This window comes from Loxodonta africana, chromosome 9 (genome assembly GCF_030014295.1).
Source record: "Loxodonta africana isolate mLoxAfr1 chromosome 9, mLoxAfr1.hap2, whole genome shotgun sequence".
In the NCBI taxonomy this organism is placed as follows: Eukaryota; Metazoa; Chordata; class Mammalia; order Proboscidea; family Elephantidae; genus Loxodonta; species Loxodonta africana.
The window spans coordinates 52,474,851-52,493,463 of record NC_087350.1 but is presented as its reverse complement, the minus strand read 5'-3'; the positions used below and the strand labels follow the sequence as shown (position 1 = coordinate 52,493,463).

Genomic DNA, 18,613 nt, shown 5'->3' with positions numbered 1-18,613 from the left:
CAAGCAACTGAAAAGGAAGGCAAGAAAGGAAAGAATGAGAAAATAAACCACTGACACCAGAGCTTTAATTATCACACTTTTATTAAGGAAATTTCCTCATAATAAGTGAAGAGGTAGTTCATAGTATGTCTAACATACAACAGATTTAGAGCAGCTATTCATGAGCTGAAATAAGATGGTCTAGGTTGGTTATTTAGGACAATATTTTAGAAGTTGTGATACTAATCACTCCTATTTATAGATCTTCTAATTTAAAAAAACTAAACAAATTAAAACCACATGTGATTTACCTCAGACCCACTTCAGTTTGGAGTTTGTGTTTAAAATTAAATAATAAATAAATAACTGAGGCACAGTAATTTTTTTTTTAACCAAACTATGATAAAATAAGTCCTTTTTAGTTATCCTGGGGATCCATAAAATATGAATGATGAATGACTAAAGTTTTAAAAATCCTCCTCCTGTACAGGGATCTGACTAGTTTTGAAAGTCATCTTCCCCTATAAAACATATTTGATATCAGTAACTTGACCATTTTGCAATACAATCTAAGCAACATGTATAAACAAAAAAAGGAGAGATATTAGGGTCTCACCAAAATTAAGAAAATGTCTCACAGAAACATAACGCCTCTCCAGTCAAGAAACGGAGGAAACTAAATCACTTCAGTGATTTGTATTTGGAAAAAGTGAGAAGAAAAAGCCTTAATGAGACAAAACTATCAAGATGCCGATTTTAAGTGATCAAAAGAAAGCAACCCAAAGCCTGTTGCCGTTGAGTCAACTCCAACTCATAGAGACGCTATAGGACAGAGGAGAACTGCCCCATAGGGTTTCCAAGAAGTGGCTGGTGGATTCAAACTGCTGACCTCGTTAGCAGCCAAGCTCTTAAACACTGCACCCGGAGGCCTCCAAAAGAAAGCAAGGCAGTTTTATTATTGCTGGTATAAAATCAGATTGAGACATTGTGTCACTAAGATCACATGAGCCTACAAGCTTCCTGAGGACAGTGACTGTATCAATCTTACCTTCATATCCACAGTGTTTTGTATACGCCAGTAGGTGTTTTGTGTTTTGTATAGTGCCTGGCAAGAGTAGGTGTCTAGGAAATATTTCTTGAATGACTAACTGAACCCAGGAACAATCTCCAGCCAGAGACCAATCTTATTTGAACCCACGCTTATTAGTCTTCAAACAGCTTAAAAAACAACAACAATAACAAAAAAGAGACAACAAACCAGACATAACTGTAAGCAATAAAAGCACTCCAATTTGGAATTTCTCTGTGAAAAATGATGTTCAGAAAAAATGCAAAATGTTGATTGATATGTTAGTGCCTTACTATTGCATAGAATGGGTACTCTTTGGCTGGACTGTATAAAAATCAGAATGCTAGCAAGCATCATTAGACTATATAATGAGTGACTTCAGGTATAAGGTACCTATTGGTCTTATCACTCAACTGTATTATTTTAAATATTTGAACAAATTATAGAAATTATACCTCAAATCATATTCACATGCAAATTCATCAAATTATAACAACCTTAAGAATTCCCTCCAACTGTACAAATTAAGCCTAATTTTTGGTTTGTCTGTGTATGCACTCTCAAAGCTCAAAAATAACAGAAAAGCTTGATGGAAACTAATAAACACTGTTTTCAGACAAAATGAATTTCACATTTAGATCATACTCACATTATTCTAACTTGCCAATAATGCCCTTTCCTTCCCTAACCAACACCCAGCAAATCAGTCACTTGCTTGGGAAGGGTGTAATACTCATTCTAACCAGAAAACAATTAACTAACATAAATAAATCCCTCTGTGATATTTTGTTCACAAAGTCTCAGTAAAAAAGCTGAGAGCTTTTTGCTAGTGTATTTTTCTTGATCATGTACTAGATCTTTTTAAGCCAAGGATAGTAGGAATAAGTAAGGAAACATTAGCTTGCGTTTAATCACGTATCTACCTTGACCAGGCCACCTCTTTGGGCTTTGGATGTTTCAACTTAAAATGAAAGAGGTGGAGTACATAATCTCTTTAACATTCTCTAAGGACGCTAGCACTCTTGTTATCTAAATCTAACTCCTGGGACAGAATAAAGTAACATTCAAACATTTATTTCTGAAGTATAACATGTGCTGAAGATCAACTTTGTATTAGCGATCTATCAGAGGTGGGGAGGTGGAACTGTATACCTTCAAGAGGAAAATCTAAATGCAAAATTTTGATTGCCCCTCTTATGACTCACTTTTTTCATAGATTTTAGAAATTAAGGTATACTAGGAAATGAGATTATTTTAGTACATTGGACAAACTCTGATAGACTAACTCACTTTTCTGATGGCTAAACTCTGAAACGAAATTTTCCCGTTCCCACTGTTGTCCAGTCAATTCTGACTCATAGTGACCCTACAGGTCAGAGTAGAACAGCCCCATAGGGTTTCCAAGGCTATTTAACCTTTACAGAAGCAGATTGCTACATTATTTCTCTCACAATAGTTTTGAACTCCTGACATTTTGGTTAGCAGCGAAGTGCTTAACCATTGTACCACCAGCACGCCTTGAACCAAAGTTTAACCCATTAAACTCATTGCCATTGAGTTGATTCTGACTCATAGCAACCTGTTAGGACAGAGTAGAACTGCCCCATGGGGTTTCCAAGGAGCAGCTGGTGGATTTGAAATGCCAATCTTTCCATTAGCAGCTTAGCTCTTAACCACTGTGCCACCAGGGCTCCCAAACTAAGTTTAGACACTCCCAAATAGCTCTTTTTTAGAGAGACCATTATACTTAAGCACATTTTAAGTGTGCCTGGAGCAATCCTGACTTAAAAAGCCATCAACAGGTAACCAAAACCTAACCAAACCCAGTGACGTCGAGTCGATTCTGACTCATAGTGACCCTATAGGATAGAGTAGAACTGCCCCATAGAGTTTCCAAGGAGTGCCTGGAGGATCTGAACTGCCGACCCTTTGGTTAGCAGCCGTAGCACTTAACCACTACGCCACCAGGGTTTCCTCAACAGGTAAATGACACATTAATTATAAATATCTGGCCTCTTGGTGGGATGTCCTACCAGGAATACCTCCCATGTAAGTGCTGTTGCATAATCATACTTCTGTCTTTTGCTGATTATACTCCTCATGCTGATCCCTAACTAGGTGTCTGCAAGTGTTGCTGAAAATATTGTACTCTGGTTTACATGAACAATTCAAAGACATGAAGTTGGGCCATAATACTGTTGAAAAGGGTACAGAATAAACCAAAATACTTTCTTTATAACCAAACCCTAAGACAAGTACAAATGGTAAGAAGCAGATTCATTCATTGACCAGACATGGATGAATTATCAACACACAACCAGAAGTTCTACCACATATTCATTTCAGGTCAATAACAGTATTACCTTATACCTCAGCCTATTTTCTGCCAAAGAAAAATATCATTCACTTCTCTTAGCATAGGATCTCTTAGTGGAGAGTAGGTTATGTTATTAATTTGTTGGTACCTTCAGAATGTTCCCAGTGAAAAGCCTAAAATAGTGTCAGTCTGAAAGACAAGTCAGTGTTAGGTAGACAGATGGGATACTTCTTGGGAAAGGAAAATAGACATCACCAGATAAATAATTCAGAACAAAAAATGGAAGTGGGCAAAAGGAAGGCAAGACCACTTCATGTGGTAAGCTGCCTGATTAGTGCTTTGACTTAGCTCCCACAACCTGTATAACAGAGCTCTGGAGAAGTCAAACTAGCAAAGTCACTCCTACAAAGACTCAGACTATTGCCCAGTTCTCAGTCACTTCTAGTGAGCATGAAGCCCCTATTCAATTCACACAAGTACTATCATTCCTTAAGTTCAGGACAGCTTGGGCCAGTTTACCTGCATCCAGGACCTGTGTTGCATCAGGCTGTGGCTGACACCCTTTAGAGTCTGTGACTGTTGTACATGCAAAAGAATCAAAGTCCACTGTGAGGTCTTGCACATTTCTTTCATTGGCATTATCAAAGCTGTTTTTGCCATGCAGCTGTTTAAGGTGTTTCCTCAAAACTGGCTTATGTGCAAAAACCATGTCACAATAGTTACATTTATGGGGCTTATCTCCACTGTGAAGATTAAGATGATCCTGTAAGGAACACTTCTGCGAAAAGGTTTTCCCACAGATCTTACACTGGAAAGGTTTAATGCCGGCGTGTACACGCATATGTCGATGAAGGTTGCCTTTCTGAGTAAAAGTCTTGCCGCAGAGTAGACACATAAAGAGTTTGTGCATTTTTAAATGGTTGGCGTAGTTCTCCAGGTGACGAAACACCCTGGTACACTTTGGACATTGGTGATGCCACTGTAGGCCTTTGTCTACACCTCGAATATTAGGCCCAAAGACATCTTTTGAGGCCATGATGATGTTATCACTGCCTGTGTAAGAGAGGGCATAATTGTGGAGATGATTTTGTTCTATGTCACCTACTCTGTTTTCCACAGTTGAATTTATCAGGGAGTGCTGGGGCTCTGATGAATGTAAAGCAGTGGGTTCAGAAGAAATAAACTGGTTTTGATCTTTTTTACTTCTAACCTCTGATACATCCCCAATAGATTCCACCTTAACAATCTGAATATCACTGTCCTCCATATCCATACTGTCTTCAGATGGATGAATACAAGATGAGTCCTGTTTTGGGGAGCCTCTGGCATCTCCCTGCTGTTCTTTCGACTGGGGAGAAGCACTCTGCTGTTCACATCCCTCTTTACTATTCATTGGTTGTTTTGGCTTTATAAACTTCCACAGGGCCTGTGTACACCGTTCTACAATGTGGCTCATCTGAAGAAAACTCGCAGCAGTCAAGTAATTTACCAGTTCCATCTCAGGGAATTCGAGCACACCACTATAACAGGATAATAGCAATTGTCTCCCCACTTCGGAACTCTGTAATATGGAGATTTTCACCTCTCTGGAATCATTCAGTAAAAACTGGTCTCTTAAGAAAGGGGAACCTGCAGCAAACACAATTTTATGCCCCTGAACCTCAATATCATCTATGAGAACTGTAACATCACAAAATTTATTCTCTTCTCTTAATTTGTTCATTTTTTGTAACATTGAATCTCCATAATTTTCAAACTTGAAGTGAAGGAGATCTGATCTTTCAGACATTTTGGCAGACCTAAAGAACAGAAATGTAAAAAGGTTGAATTTAAGAAAATTCAAACAATTAAGAAACCTGGATATACCTTCCAAAAACAAATTTGTGTTGTCATATCTGCTTAGATGTATCCAAAAGAAATTTTCCTTGAAAGAGGAAGCTACTACAACAGCTTTCGAAGGCAGCTGAAAATTACTTGTTACCAACATCAAGTGTCAATTACACCTAAGGAGTGGATGTGTATCAGTGCAACAGCTTGGCATCCAGTCAACTTTTTTAAATACTTAATATAAGAACAGTGCTTGAGTTAGTCCAAGAGTATTGCTTTTTTTTTTTCTTCTCAAATAAGAGTTCCATAAGGTTTCAAAAATAAACTAAAATGTACCAAAGCAAAAAAGATGAAGTAACTACTTTCTTTTGCAGGAAACTGGGAACCTGTTTTTCCTAGGACAAAGCACTCTTTTCCTTTGCTTTGTATTTGAAAGAACTGCAACCACATTGCTTGCCCCATTTCTGGGCAAACCCCTCTTCTGTTTAAACTGGTGTGAATTTATTCAAACAAATATTTCCATGATAAAATAAAAATCAGAGACTTAAAGGCACAAACTTTGGACAGTGTCAGAGGCACAGTTCTTTTTTCTGTGCATTCTGGAACAATCTAAGCTCTCTTTTAAGAAATATTTCTTGATATTCAAAGAAAAATACTTGATATAGAAAAATCAGGTGAGCCAATTGATGGGATTCTGAGTACGAGTAAGGTAGATCTAATCAATCCCTACAAGATTCTGTTCTTTCCTCTGGTCCATCCATGTGCATCCATCATTACTCATTATTTGGACTACTAAAATCTCTTCATAAATATTTTCCAGGCTTATAGTTTCTGTTCCCTATGATCCAACCTCTACACCACCACCAGTCATCTTTCAAAAACACAGATCTGATTGTATCCCACCCTGCATAAAATCCTTCAGTGTCTTCCCTTTGCCTCCTGGATCAAGGGTAATCTCTTGAGTATGAACTGATTAAGTAAACCTATAGGGTCACTATGCATCAGAACCGACTGGACGGCACCTAACAACAACAACAGTAATAATTAAGGTAAACAATGGCATAACCCATTGAAGCCCGGAGATGTCTTTGCCAAATCTCTGCATATTACTCTCCTTATATAGCAATTCCTTTGGAGAAAGTCCCCATGTTCTGATTCTACACTCTCCAAATGATTTTTTGATCGTAACTTGTCTTCCCATGTGTCTCCCTATAGAGAAGGAAGAGTTAGCCATGCCAACATGATAATTCCAGGCCACTAGTCATTGCAAAAATAATAAACTTGGCATTCTATGTTTATATACTAGTCTTCTGTGAGATCAGTATGTGTATCTGGTCTATCCTTGAAAAAGAGCTGTATAACCTCAGTGCATTAACAAGTTTACCTTCAACTTTTTTGCATTCATCACCCCCTTGGTTAAGAGACAGATGAGGCAACCAGCTGCTCCTGGTCACATATGGACCCCGAGGCCCAATTTTTATACTGTTAACCTCTAATTCTGTATTGCAAAGGCTCGTAGAAGGCAGAGTGCAGGTCTTATTCCTCAGTGCCTGGTGCATGATAGCAGTCTTTTGACTCTAGGCCTTACACGTTTGTTTCCTTAGTCTGGAATTCTACCTCTTAGGCAATTCTGATTCACCCTTCAAGTTTTACTTCCTCTGAGAAGGCCTTCCCTGACTTCTTAGACTAGAGCAGTTGTTGCTACTATGTCTATAACACCCTGTACTTCTATCATTAAACTCAAAACACTTTATTAAATACTTGTTTAACTATAAGCCTTCTCCTCCAAACAGGGAGCTCTGTGATATTTGAGGGAACATTTCTATCCTATTTAGTGGGGTGAAGCTGGGAACCTGTATCTTCTGGGGCAAAACACTCTTTCCTTTTGCTTCAAATTCTATGTTACTATAGCCATATTGCTTGTCCCATTACTGGCCAAATCCTCTTCTTTCAAACTGGTGTGTTCCCCAATCCCTAACACTGTACTAAACACATAGCAGGTGCTCAGTTTGCATTTGTTGGATGTATAGGATTAGTTTAACAGAGGTAAGAAGGAAGAATTGTTGTTAGGAAGAGGCTTGGCATCTATAGAAACATTACAGGACTGAGGCCATGAGAACCTGGAAAGGAATGAAACCAGGAATAAGGGGCAAGGAAAAATAACAAAAGATGTTTCAAAGGGCTTGATAACTGGATATAGAGAATGAAAAAATAAAGGGGTCTGCGTGTAAAGGTTCTACACTTGGGAGTTCGACTGAATGAGAATTTCATAGAAACAGAGGTAAAATTTAGGATGGGGAACTGGTATAGCACTGGTAGATTAAAAAAATGCGTAAGAAGATATAAGCTTTCCTTTTGTAAGACATTTAGAATGTACAAATAATGAATAATTACAATAAAAACTGCATTGACAGAAGGAATATAGAAAAGTACATGTAGGATCAGAGAAAAGGCAAACCAATTTTTATCAAGATGATAAGAATCAAATAAAAATGAAATATCAAGAAGATACAAGGACTGAATTGGTAATTTAAAGCAACAAAACTATATTATCACTGGTCAGTTCTTAGCAATTACAGTAGCGTAACGTATTCTTGAAGCCCTGGTGGTGACATGGTTAAAAGCTATAGCTACTAACTGAAAGGTCAACAGTTCGAATCCACCACCTGCTCTCTGGAAACCATATGGGGCAGTTCTACTCTGTTATAGGTCACCATGAGTTGGAATCAACTCGATGCCAATAGGGATGGTTTTTTAGTTTGGAATATACTCATTCTGGAAACAATGAATGTTCTAATTTATAACCAAAATTTATAATAAAAATAATTGTTGTTTCAAGTGGTCAAACAAGAGTCGCATTCTTTATGAGAGTTTAGCTGGTCCCAAATGCATTAAAGCTGACCATGATCACCAACAAGTCAGTATTTTTCTCCTCACACCCAAAAATGAATGTTAACTGCTTCCACTATAGGACAGTACTCACAATGCTTTAGACAACTATCCTCAGGGACAATTGTTCCTTGATGCTCCAAAGATAAAGGGTATGGTTTTGTTTACTTCCTAACCATCAGTTCTCAAGAAATTCTCTAAATATTGAATATTGAAAGTCACAGGAGCAGTCAAAGTGGCATCCCAAGAAAGTGCCTGCTTTGATCTGCTGTAGTGCAAGAATGTAAGGAAAATTTATTCCATTTATTTTAGGAAGTTTTCCCTACTGTGTCAGTCCACTTTACTGTTTCCCTTTGATACGCTCTTATTTCCATGCCACACAGTTTATCCCTTGTTTGCTGTCACTAGTTTCTCTTCCTTAATAGACTGTTAGTTACTTGAGGGCAAGGCCCAACTTTTACTCTTTACATAACTCACTCAACAAAAATGAGCTGAATAATTAATTCTTACTGTTCCCTATGAAATTATTACCGAGCTACGGTAGAGATGCTCTTTATTATCATGATGTCCTCTTTTGAGTATCCTAGGGAAATTTTCATTCTGGGATTTATTTTTAAAATAGTTTCGAGAATGAAAAACCAAAATTTAAACTACTTTTTTAAAAACCTTTTTAAAATAAAGTAAAAAGGATTAATTTTAAAAAGCAAAATGACAGCTAATCTTTACTGAGTCCTTACCGTGTGCCAGAAATAGTGCTAAGTGCTTTAACTAACTCGACCCATTTGATCATTAAAATCCCTATGAGGTAAAAAAAATTATTATTATCCCCAGTTTGTATTTGAGGAAACTCAAGCTTGGAGAACACAAATAACTTGTCAAACTTAATAGAGGATTAAAGTGTTAAGTGTTAGAGCTGGAACTTGTGCCCAAATTGTCTAATCCAAAGATTTATGCATGAGACAACTACACTAGAAACAGTTTTATCTTAGGGTAACGTGAACTGTGTAAATGTTCAGATTACCCTCTTCACACCCAAGAAAATCCATTGACCTGTACACTCATGATTTGTATACTTCTATGTACTTATATTATGCTTCAATAAAAGGTTTACATTAAGGAAAAATAAAAGAACAACTTAGAACCAAATTTGTGTCACTGAGCTATACAGTTATAATTTGTATACTTTTTTTTATAAGTCTGGTCTTCTTAAATAAAAGCTTTATGTTTAAAAACAAAAATAGAACTACAACTTAAAGCCAAATTTGTGTTAAGTAGAGAAGACTTTAATGGTAAGCCATTTATGTATTAGTCATATTCCTGATTACATTTCATGCCCTTACCTTTGTTTTCCCTTCCTATTTTAACTTTCTCTTATTTTGCCATCTTTTGGGTATTCATTTTTGTAGACTGTAACTTAATACCATTTGCAGATAAAAGAAAATAAGAATTACGAACATACTCAACTTCACAATCCCCAAATGTAAGTTCTAAATATGGTAATTATTCATAATATTCATAAAAATCACTCACATAATTCTAGATTATAGCAGGGTTTTTAGTGCCTGAAAGAAGATAAAGAACTGATCAAGCTGAAGAGTGCATTGGTCACCACATTCTGCTCGCTTTATCCTCAAAATGATTCCCAAATTAGCTCTTTCTCCATTCTCACTGTCATTTCCATGATTCAGGTCCTTACCATCTACTGCCTGGGGCACTGCAAGGGCAGATTAATTCTTCTGATCCTCCCCTTCATCATACTATCGATACACTATCCACACTTTTCCAGATAGACCTGATTTTGCCACTGCCTATTTCTTCATTACATAAAAAAATAGAGATGGGCAATTCTTTTCCAAAATCCACAAAATTGTTTTCAAATTATTGTTTCACCATGGTTATTCAATCTTCAAAGCCTAAGAGATCAGGGTCTGGTCCAATTTCTCCTCAAAAGAAATTGAGAGAACTGCTGAAGACAGGAATGGAGTACTACCAGCTGAGTTCCTGACAAAGGGAAACAAATCAGAAGAGCACAGGAATATGCAACAGTAAGGAGGCATATGCTCTAAAGTAGGCTCTGTTTCATCACATGCTGCAAGACCTGAGATAAGTCACTTTATCTTTCTTCATCTACATGATGATTAAAGCCTCTTCAGGCCCCAAGGTTCTAAAATCCTACTTGAAGAAACAACTGGAATATCCTGAATACTCAGACTAATACTCATTGCCATCGAGTTGATTCCAACTCATAGATACCCTATAGGACAGAGTAGAACCACCCCATACGATTTCCAAGACTATAATCGTTATGGAAGTAGACTGCCACATCTTTCTCCCACAGAGCTGCTGATGGATTCTAGCCACCAACCGTTCAGTTAGCAGCCGAGGGCTTAAACCACTGCACCACCAGAACTCCTACTCAGACTAATGGCCCTTTCCCATGGAGTCAATTCCAACACATAGCTACCCTATAGGACAGAGCAGAACTGCGCCATAGGGTTTCCAAGGAGTGGCTGGTGGATTCAAACTGCCAACCTTCTGGTTAGCAGTCTGAGCTCTTAATGACTGTGCCACCAGGGCTCCATTGAGACTAATAAACCAAAACCAAACCTGCTGCTGTCCAGTCGATTCTGACTCATAAAGTGACCCTAGAGGAAAGATCAGAACTGCCCCATAGGGTTTCTGAGGAATGGCTGGTAAATTCAAACTGCCAACCTTTTAGTTAGCAGCCGTAGCTCTTAACCACTGCACCACCAGGGCTCCTACTCAGACTAACAAAAACCAAGCCAAATCTGTTGCTGTCAAGTCGATTCCAAGTCATAGCGACCCTGTAGACCCTGTAGGACAGAGTGGAACTGCTCCATAGGGTTTCAAGGAGTATCTAGTGGATTTGAACTGTCGACCTTTTTGTTGGCAGCTGAGCTCTTAACCAGTGTGCCACCAGGACTCCCTCAGACTAACAGGAAAGCAAAAAACAGCAGGAATTTTTACCATCATCTTCTATGTCTCTTGTCAAGAATCCAGTAACTAGATAAACGGCATCAGAACAGTAGCCAGTACTTGCCTGGAGGCGATGGGAGGGGGTACTGGAACAGAGGGATCTTTCTGGGATGATGAACATTATGTTCTATATCCTGATTTGGATGTTGGTTACAACTTATCAAACTATATTTAAGAGCTGTGCATTTTAATGTATGTGAATAAAAAGAAAAAAAGGAAGTTAAGGGCAAAAAAATCCACTTGAGGTATTTTCTCAGCAATTAAACTGGAATACTGCCATTTCTATTAGCAAGTTTTGAATGTACTATTTCTCAAACATAAATGTAGTAGGAATAGTCTCACATAAGATCACTTTTTCTTTCTTTATATTTATACAGTTCTTCCATAATTACTTCCATAACAAATGTGCCAACTGATTTGAATATTTCCCTTTGTTCAAACAGAAGTAACCCAAAAAAGACTAGCAAATATTCTAAGTCAGACCATGTTCACTGCTGTGCTATGGGCAGTGAGAAAGTACCCAAGTTTCTTATTTCAAATGCTTTAGTAACTACTGATGAGCAAAGATTTTCTATTCTGTATAATAAACTCTAAGGCTGTATGTCAGTCTGTTTCTCACCTACCTTATCTTTCACCTTAGCACTCCTGACTAGTTTGAAATCTTCTGCTTGTTCCTTCTTGACACTTTAAGTTATTTTTCAAAGAGGTAGTATTATACTACACTCTTTCTATAAACCTGATTCCTTTCCTTCTATTGGCTTACTTTCACGACATGACATTCTCCAAGTTCTCAATTTTTTGCTTTGTTTTGACTTTCGTTGTTGTTTCTAGGTGTTGTTGAGTCAGTTCTGACTCATAGAGACCCTATGCATAACTCAACAAAACACTGCCTGGTCCTGCGCCGTCCTCACAATTGTTGCTATGCTTGAGCCCACTGTTACAGCCACTGTGTCAATCCATCTCGTAGAGGGTCTTCCTCTTTTTGCTGACCCTCTACTTTACCAAGCATGATGTCCTTCTCCAGGAACTGACACCTCCTGATAACATGTCCAAAGTATGTGAGATGTAGTCTCGCCATCCTTGCTTCTAAGGAGCATCCTGGTTGTACTTCTTCCAAGACAGATTTGTTCGTCCTTTTGGCAGTTGACAGTATACTCAATATTCTTCACCAACACTGCAATTCAAAGGTCTCAATTCTTCCTGGGCCTTCCTCGTTCATTGTCCAGCTTTCGCATGCATATGAGGCAACTGAAAACACCACGGTTTGGGTCAGGCGCACCTTAGTCCTCAAGGTGATATCTTTGCTTTTCCACACTTTATAAGAGGTCTTTTGCAACCAATTTGCCCAATGCAATGTGTCTTTTGATTTCTTGACTGCTGCTTCTAGAGGTGTTGATTGTGGATCCGAGTAAAATGAATCCTTGACGATCACAATCTTTTTTCCATTTATCATGATGTTGTTTATTGACCCAATTGTGAGAATTTTGTTTTCTTTGTTGAGGTAATCCATATTGAAGGCTGTGGTCTTTGATCTTTGAGTAAGTGCTTCAAGTTCTCTTCACTTTCAGCAAGCGAGGTTGTGTCATCTACATAACGCAGGTTATTAAACAGTGTTCCTCCAATCCTGATGCCCCATTCTTCTTCATATAGTCCAGCTTCTCAGATTATTTGCTCAACATAAAGATTGAATAGGTATGGTGAAAGGACACAACCCTGACGTACACTTTTCCTGACTTTAAACTATGCAGTATACCCTTGTTGTATTCAAATGACCCCCTATTGATCCATGTACAGATTCCTCATGAGCACAATCAAGTGTTCTAGAATTCCTATTCTCCGCAATGTTATCCATAATTTGTTATAATCCAGACAGTTGAATGCCTTAGCATAGTCAATGAAACACAGAAAAACATCTTTTTGATATTCTCTCCTTTCAGCCGTGATCCATCTGACATCAGCAACGATATCCCTCGTTCCCCATCCTCTTCTAAATCTGGCTTGAATTTCTGGGAGTTCCCTGTTGATCTACTGCTGCAGTGGCTTTGAATGATCTTTAGCAAAAGTTTGCTTGCATGTGATATTAAAGATATTGTTCGATAATTTTCGCATCTGGTTAGATCACCTTTCTTTGGAATAGGCATAAATATGGATCTTATCCAGTTGTCTGGCCAGGTAGCTGTCTTCCTCTTTCTTGGCATAGACGAGTGAGCACGTCCATCACTGCATCTATTTGTTGAAACATTTCAATTGGTAGTCCGTCAATTCCTGGAACCTTCAGTGCCGCTTGGACTTCTTCCTTCAGTACCATCAGTTCCTGATCATGTGTTACCTCCTGAAATGGCTGAACATCGACCAATTCTTTTTGGTATAGTGACTCTGTATATTCCTTCCATCTTCTTCTGATGCTTCCTGAGTCATTTAACATTTTCCCCTTAGAATCCTTCATTATTGCAACTCGGGGCTTGAGTTTTTCTTCAGTTCTTTCACCTTGAGAAACACTAAGCATGTTCTTCCCTTTTGGTTTTCTATCTGCAGGCCTTTGTACATGTCATCATAATACTTTACTTTGTCTTCTTGAGCCACCCTTTGAAATCTTCTGTTCAGCTCTTTTACTTCATCATTTTTTCCTTTTGCTTTAGCTACTCAAAGTTCAAGAGCAAGTTTCAGTCTCTTCTGACATTCATTTAGATCTTTTCTTTCTCTCCTGTCTTTTTAATGACCTCTTGCTTTCTTCATGCATGATGTCCTTGATGTCATTCCACAACTCATCTAGTCTTTAGTCATTAGTGTTTAACGTGTCAAATCTATTCTTGAGATGGTTTCTAAATTCAGGTGAGATATACTCATGGTTGTACCTTGGCTGTCCTGGACTTGTTCTAATTTTCTTCAGTCTCAACTTGAACTTTCTTATGAGTAACTGATGGTCTGATCTGCAGTCGGCTCCTGGCCTTGTTCTGACAGATGATATTGACCTTTTCCATCATCTCTTTCCACAGATGTAGTCGATTTGATTCCTGTGTATTCCATCTGGCAAGCTTCATGTGTGTAGTTGCCATTTACGTTGGTGAAAAAAGGTATCGTAATGAAGAAGTTGTTGGTCTTACAAAATTCAATCATGCAATCTCCGGCATCGTTTCTATTACAAGACTATATTTTCCAAACATTGATCCTTCTTTATTTCTAACTTTTACATTCCAACCACCAGTAATTATCAGTGTATCCTGATTTGCATGTTTGATGAATTTCAGACTCCAGATCTTGGTAAAAATCTTCAATTTCTTCATCTTTGGCCTTAGTGGTTGGTGCATAAATTTGAACAATAGTTGTATTAACTGGTCTTCCTTGTAGGCGTATGGATGTTATCCTATCACTGACAGTGTTATACTTCAGAATAGATCTTGAAATGTTCTTTTTGATGATGAATGCAATGCCATTCTTCTTCAAGTTGTCATTCCTGGCATAGTAGATCATACGATTGTCCAATACAAAATGACCAATACCAGTCCATTTCAGCTCACTAATGCCTAGCATATTGAATTTTATGAGTTCCATTTCACTTTTGATGATTTCCAATTTTTCTAGATTCATACTTTGTACATTTCAGGTTCCAATATTAATGGATGTTTGCAGCTGTTTCTTCTCATTTTGAGTCTTGCTACATCAGCAAATGAAAGTCCCAAAAGCTTGACTCCATTAAGGTCTACTCTACTTTGAGGAGGCAGCTCTTCCCCAGTGGTCTTTTGAGTGCCTTCCAACCTGAGGGGCTCATCTACCAGCACTGTATCAGACAATGTTCTGCTGCTATTCATAAGGTTTTCACTGGCTAATTCTTTTCAGGAGCAGACCGCCGGGTCCTTCTTTCTAGTCTGTCTTAGTCTGGAAGCTCAGCTGAAACCTGTCTGCCATGAGTGATCCTGCTGGTATTTTAATACTGGTGGCATAGCTTCCAGTATCACAACAACACACAAGCCTCCACAGTACAACAAACTAACAGATGCGCAGGGGCTTTTACTTGTAAGTAATATATACAGGAATATATCCTTCCTTGAAAAATTTTGAACACTGTCGATAAAGCAAAAGTCCCTTTTCCCAGAGTACTTCCACTCAGTACTCTGTTCTAAGTTTGGTCTTTCCAGACTTTTCTTCCCTCCTTCCCTTTTTAAACTAACCCTTCTACATGCTGAGTATAGAAAATGCAAACACGTTTCTTATACATAAACTAACCATAGTTTTGCAAGTTGCTTTTTTCACTTACTGTTTTTTCAGATATATGTTGAATAAATATAGATCTAATTCATTCTTCTTAAATTTTTCTATAGAAATGGGCAAGTTACTTAACTACTAACCTCAGTTTTCCACCATTCTTTTGCTGGTCTGTTCCCCAAGCTTCACTAAATTATCTTGTTAGTTGCCGTTAGGTTGGGATATCCTCGAAACTCAGTCCTTGATTTTTTGCTATGCTTTTTCAAGGCTTATTTTCTCAAAAAGTCTGTCTGGTTTATCAATGTTTTATTACCCTCTATACATTAAAAATTCCTAAGTGAGCATCTCTGTGGTCAACCTTAACCAAACTTAACCTCAATTCAAGCTACTCAAAAATACATCCACTAGGCTACTTCTTATCACTTCAAATGCACAGTGCCTAAACTCTTGCAGTATCTAAAAGTCGGTAAGTCAAAAATCAAGTGTATGGAGAATGGCTTGGAGAGTAGTGGATGTGGAGGCAAAGAAACTGCTGATATGCTACCACTATAACAGATTAAGACAGAAATGATGAAGGTCTGGACAGAGACAACAATAATATGGATGGAGAGAGGAAAAGGTATGAGGGGTATTTCAAACAAAGAACCAATGGACTTAATGACCAAAGTGGGGAACAAAAGAAGGGTCAAGATAACTCCAAAACACTTGGTTTGAGAGGCTGGATATCTTTGACTGGTTGTCCTTCACTAAGCTAGGGAATACTGCAGAGGATGATCATGAATCTGGTCTTTAAAATGTTGAGCCTGAAAAGCCTATGTGACATAAATATGAAGATCTATGAGTTACCTGAATATATGGATCAAAGCTGAACAGAAGACCTGATTATACTTAGTAAGTGATAGATGAAAGCATGTGAGTGGAAGAAACAGTATAAAGTGGAAGAAGATCTAAGACAAAAGGAGAGAAAAAAAAAATATATATATATATAAAACAAATCCATAGCTTACCTTCTTCTCAACCTGGGTCTCCCTCCAAACCTCTCCACTTGTTATCAATGAGTCTATCTGTCCTTGAGTTTTTCCCACTTGTTTGACTCCCATATTCAGTCACTGCATAGTGCAGCAGGTAAAAGCATGGACTGCAGAGCCAGATTCCCTGGAATTAAAACCCTCCTCACTCATTACCTGTGTGACCTTGGGCAAGTTACTTAACCACTCTGTGCTTCAGGTTTCCCATCTATCAAATGGTACTTTATAGGGCTGTTATGGAAAATTAAATGAGTTAATGCTTTTAATGAGCTTAGAACAATACCAAGTATGTGGTCTATAAGCATTTGCTTTATAAACAAAACCAATCAATTTTCTTTGTAAAAGTCTTCATATGCGGCCATTTCTCATTTTCATTTAACACCAAACCAGTCAAGGTTCCCATTATTTCATATACCATCACCTCATCATTCTACAAAAATTTCTTAATTACCTCTTAATAAAGAAATGCAATCTTTTTCTTTTCTTCCCTCATTCTTCAAATTCTCTAATGAACTGACCAATGGTCCCTCCTTGAAATTCTCTTCTTTTGATTTCTGGGACTCCTTGGTTGTTGGAACTCTGTATTCTTATATTCATCTCCTACCTCTGTTTCTGCTACTACCTTGGCTACATTACTAGCTCCTCTTCCTCTCTCTACCATGAAAATATTTCCTTCCTTCTCAACACTCCCTTATGTCAGCTAATCACATGGTTTCCACCTCTATGCTGATGACTCAAACCTTTTACTTCTAGCCACAACATATAGCCTAAGCTCCAAATTTGCATTTCCAACGCTATGCTGGACAGCTCCATATGGATATTCCATTAAACCTTTAATTCGACATGTCTAAAAAATGAACTTAAAATCTACAATAAGCTATGGTTTTACTTCTGTAATGGCATCACCATTCCTCAAATGGCAAAGGTTTAAAACCAAAGAATCAGCTTCCATACCTCTCTCTCCCTCAACATTCAATTATAGAGTCTTGACACCATTCCCCTGCCTCCATTTCAGTAACTCTGTCATAACTCTATCTCAGGATTTCATTATCTCTCATCAGGCTGCTCTCATTACCCCTTCAAAAAAATCTCTAATAGGAGTCCCTAGACTTTAGCTAAAGAGTCCAGATTCAGTTAATGGAAATTCTTTTTCCATAGGCTGACCTCCAAAATAAAATGGCTTTGCTCAGTGCAAATCTGACCATATCCGTCTCCTGCTCAAAACTCTTCAAAAACTACCATCTCCTTTAGGATTAGGCCTTACACTATCTGGACTTTAGTCTACTTTCCCAGCCTCATATCCTATCCTATGACACTCCCCATTTCCGTTTCTTCACATACAAGTTATGTTCGGTTATTACCCCGAGGCATTAGAGCTGTTCCTTCTGCCTGAAAAGCTCTTTTCCACCTTATCCTCTTGAAAAGTACAATTCTGAAGTCACTTTCTCTTGGAAGCCTTCCCAGCAACTGTCCTAGGAGTTAATATGTGATTGACACATACATATTGTAGAAGCAGTTATTTTTTGTATTTGGAAGAAGCAGTTATTTTTTACATCTGGCTCCCAACTTGACCTTGAAAACTGGAAGGCTATCTTACGAATCCCAGTGCCTGGCATAGGGCCAGTAATATAAAATTTGCTATAGTCACTTGCCGATTTGAGGGGAAACCCAGGAAAAAGGGTAACAGTAATTCCTAGTGATTCTCACGGACTAGCACTGAGGCCTTGCCTTGAGCCAGTTCCCGGGGTTCGTTTTCCCAGGGCCTCAGCTCTGGCGCCTTTTACAAAATGCCAGAGTCAGGTGGCCAAGCCGACTCCTGGTCCCTGGGCTGGGGTCCCAGAAGGCGGTCTTTGGGGCATCGTCAGGCTCCCCACTCCCGAGTCTAGGAAGGGAAAGGGGCGGGGCGCCGCGTGGGCCGGGCCAAGGGCTCCTTAACTCCCCCGGGGCCTAGGCCAGCCCCCCTATCCCTAACCCTGTGCAGGTCCCGGCCAATCCAGGGCCCCAAGGGAGCTCCATCTTGAGAGACCGCGCACCCCCGCCCGGCTCTCCGTCCACCTCCGCACTTACAGACCCCCGGGAAAAGCCGCTGTCAGGACTCGGCACGGCCAGGAGCTCCGGCCCCTCGGGGCTCCGGGAAGGGGGAGGGGCAGGGTACCCGAGCCAAAGGGGGACCCAACGGAACCGGAAGGGCAGCCCTCCCCGGACAAAGACAACTTCCAGGTCCCATAGTCTTCTCCGCCAATCGGAATGCTCGGAGGGTGACGGGGCCCCGAGAGGGACTTTCAGCGCTGTGGGCGGAGCGCG

At 39.0% G+C, this 18,613-nt stretch overlaps 1 protein-coding gene across 1 annotated transcript; it reads right to left on the bottom strand.

Annotated features, from left to right (window-relative positions):
- Positions 1–63: 63 nt before the first annotated feature.
- ZBTB26 (zinc finger and BTB domain containing 26) lies at positions 64–18,588 on the bottom strand. Its single transcript, XM_003407751.4, has 2 exons — positions 18,377–18,588; positions 64–5,164 (listed from the first exon to the last, which is right to left on the bottom strand). The coding sequence occupies exon 2, from the start codon at positions 5,152–5,154 to the stop codon at positions 3,829–3,831; it is 1,326 nt and encodes a 441-aa protein (XP_003407799.1). The 5' UTR covers positions 5,155–5,164; positions 18,377–18,588; the 3' UTR covers positions 64–3,828.
- Between the last annotated feature and the right edge of the window lie 25 nt (positions 18,589–18,613).

Bases quoted from the DNA above. Each gene is read 5' to 3' on its own strand.
- ZBTB26 (XM_003407751.4), bottom strand. From the start codon at position 5,154: ATGTCTGAAAGATCAGATCTCCTTCACTTCAAGTTTGAAAATTATGGA.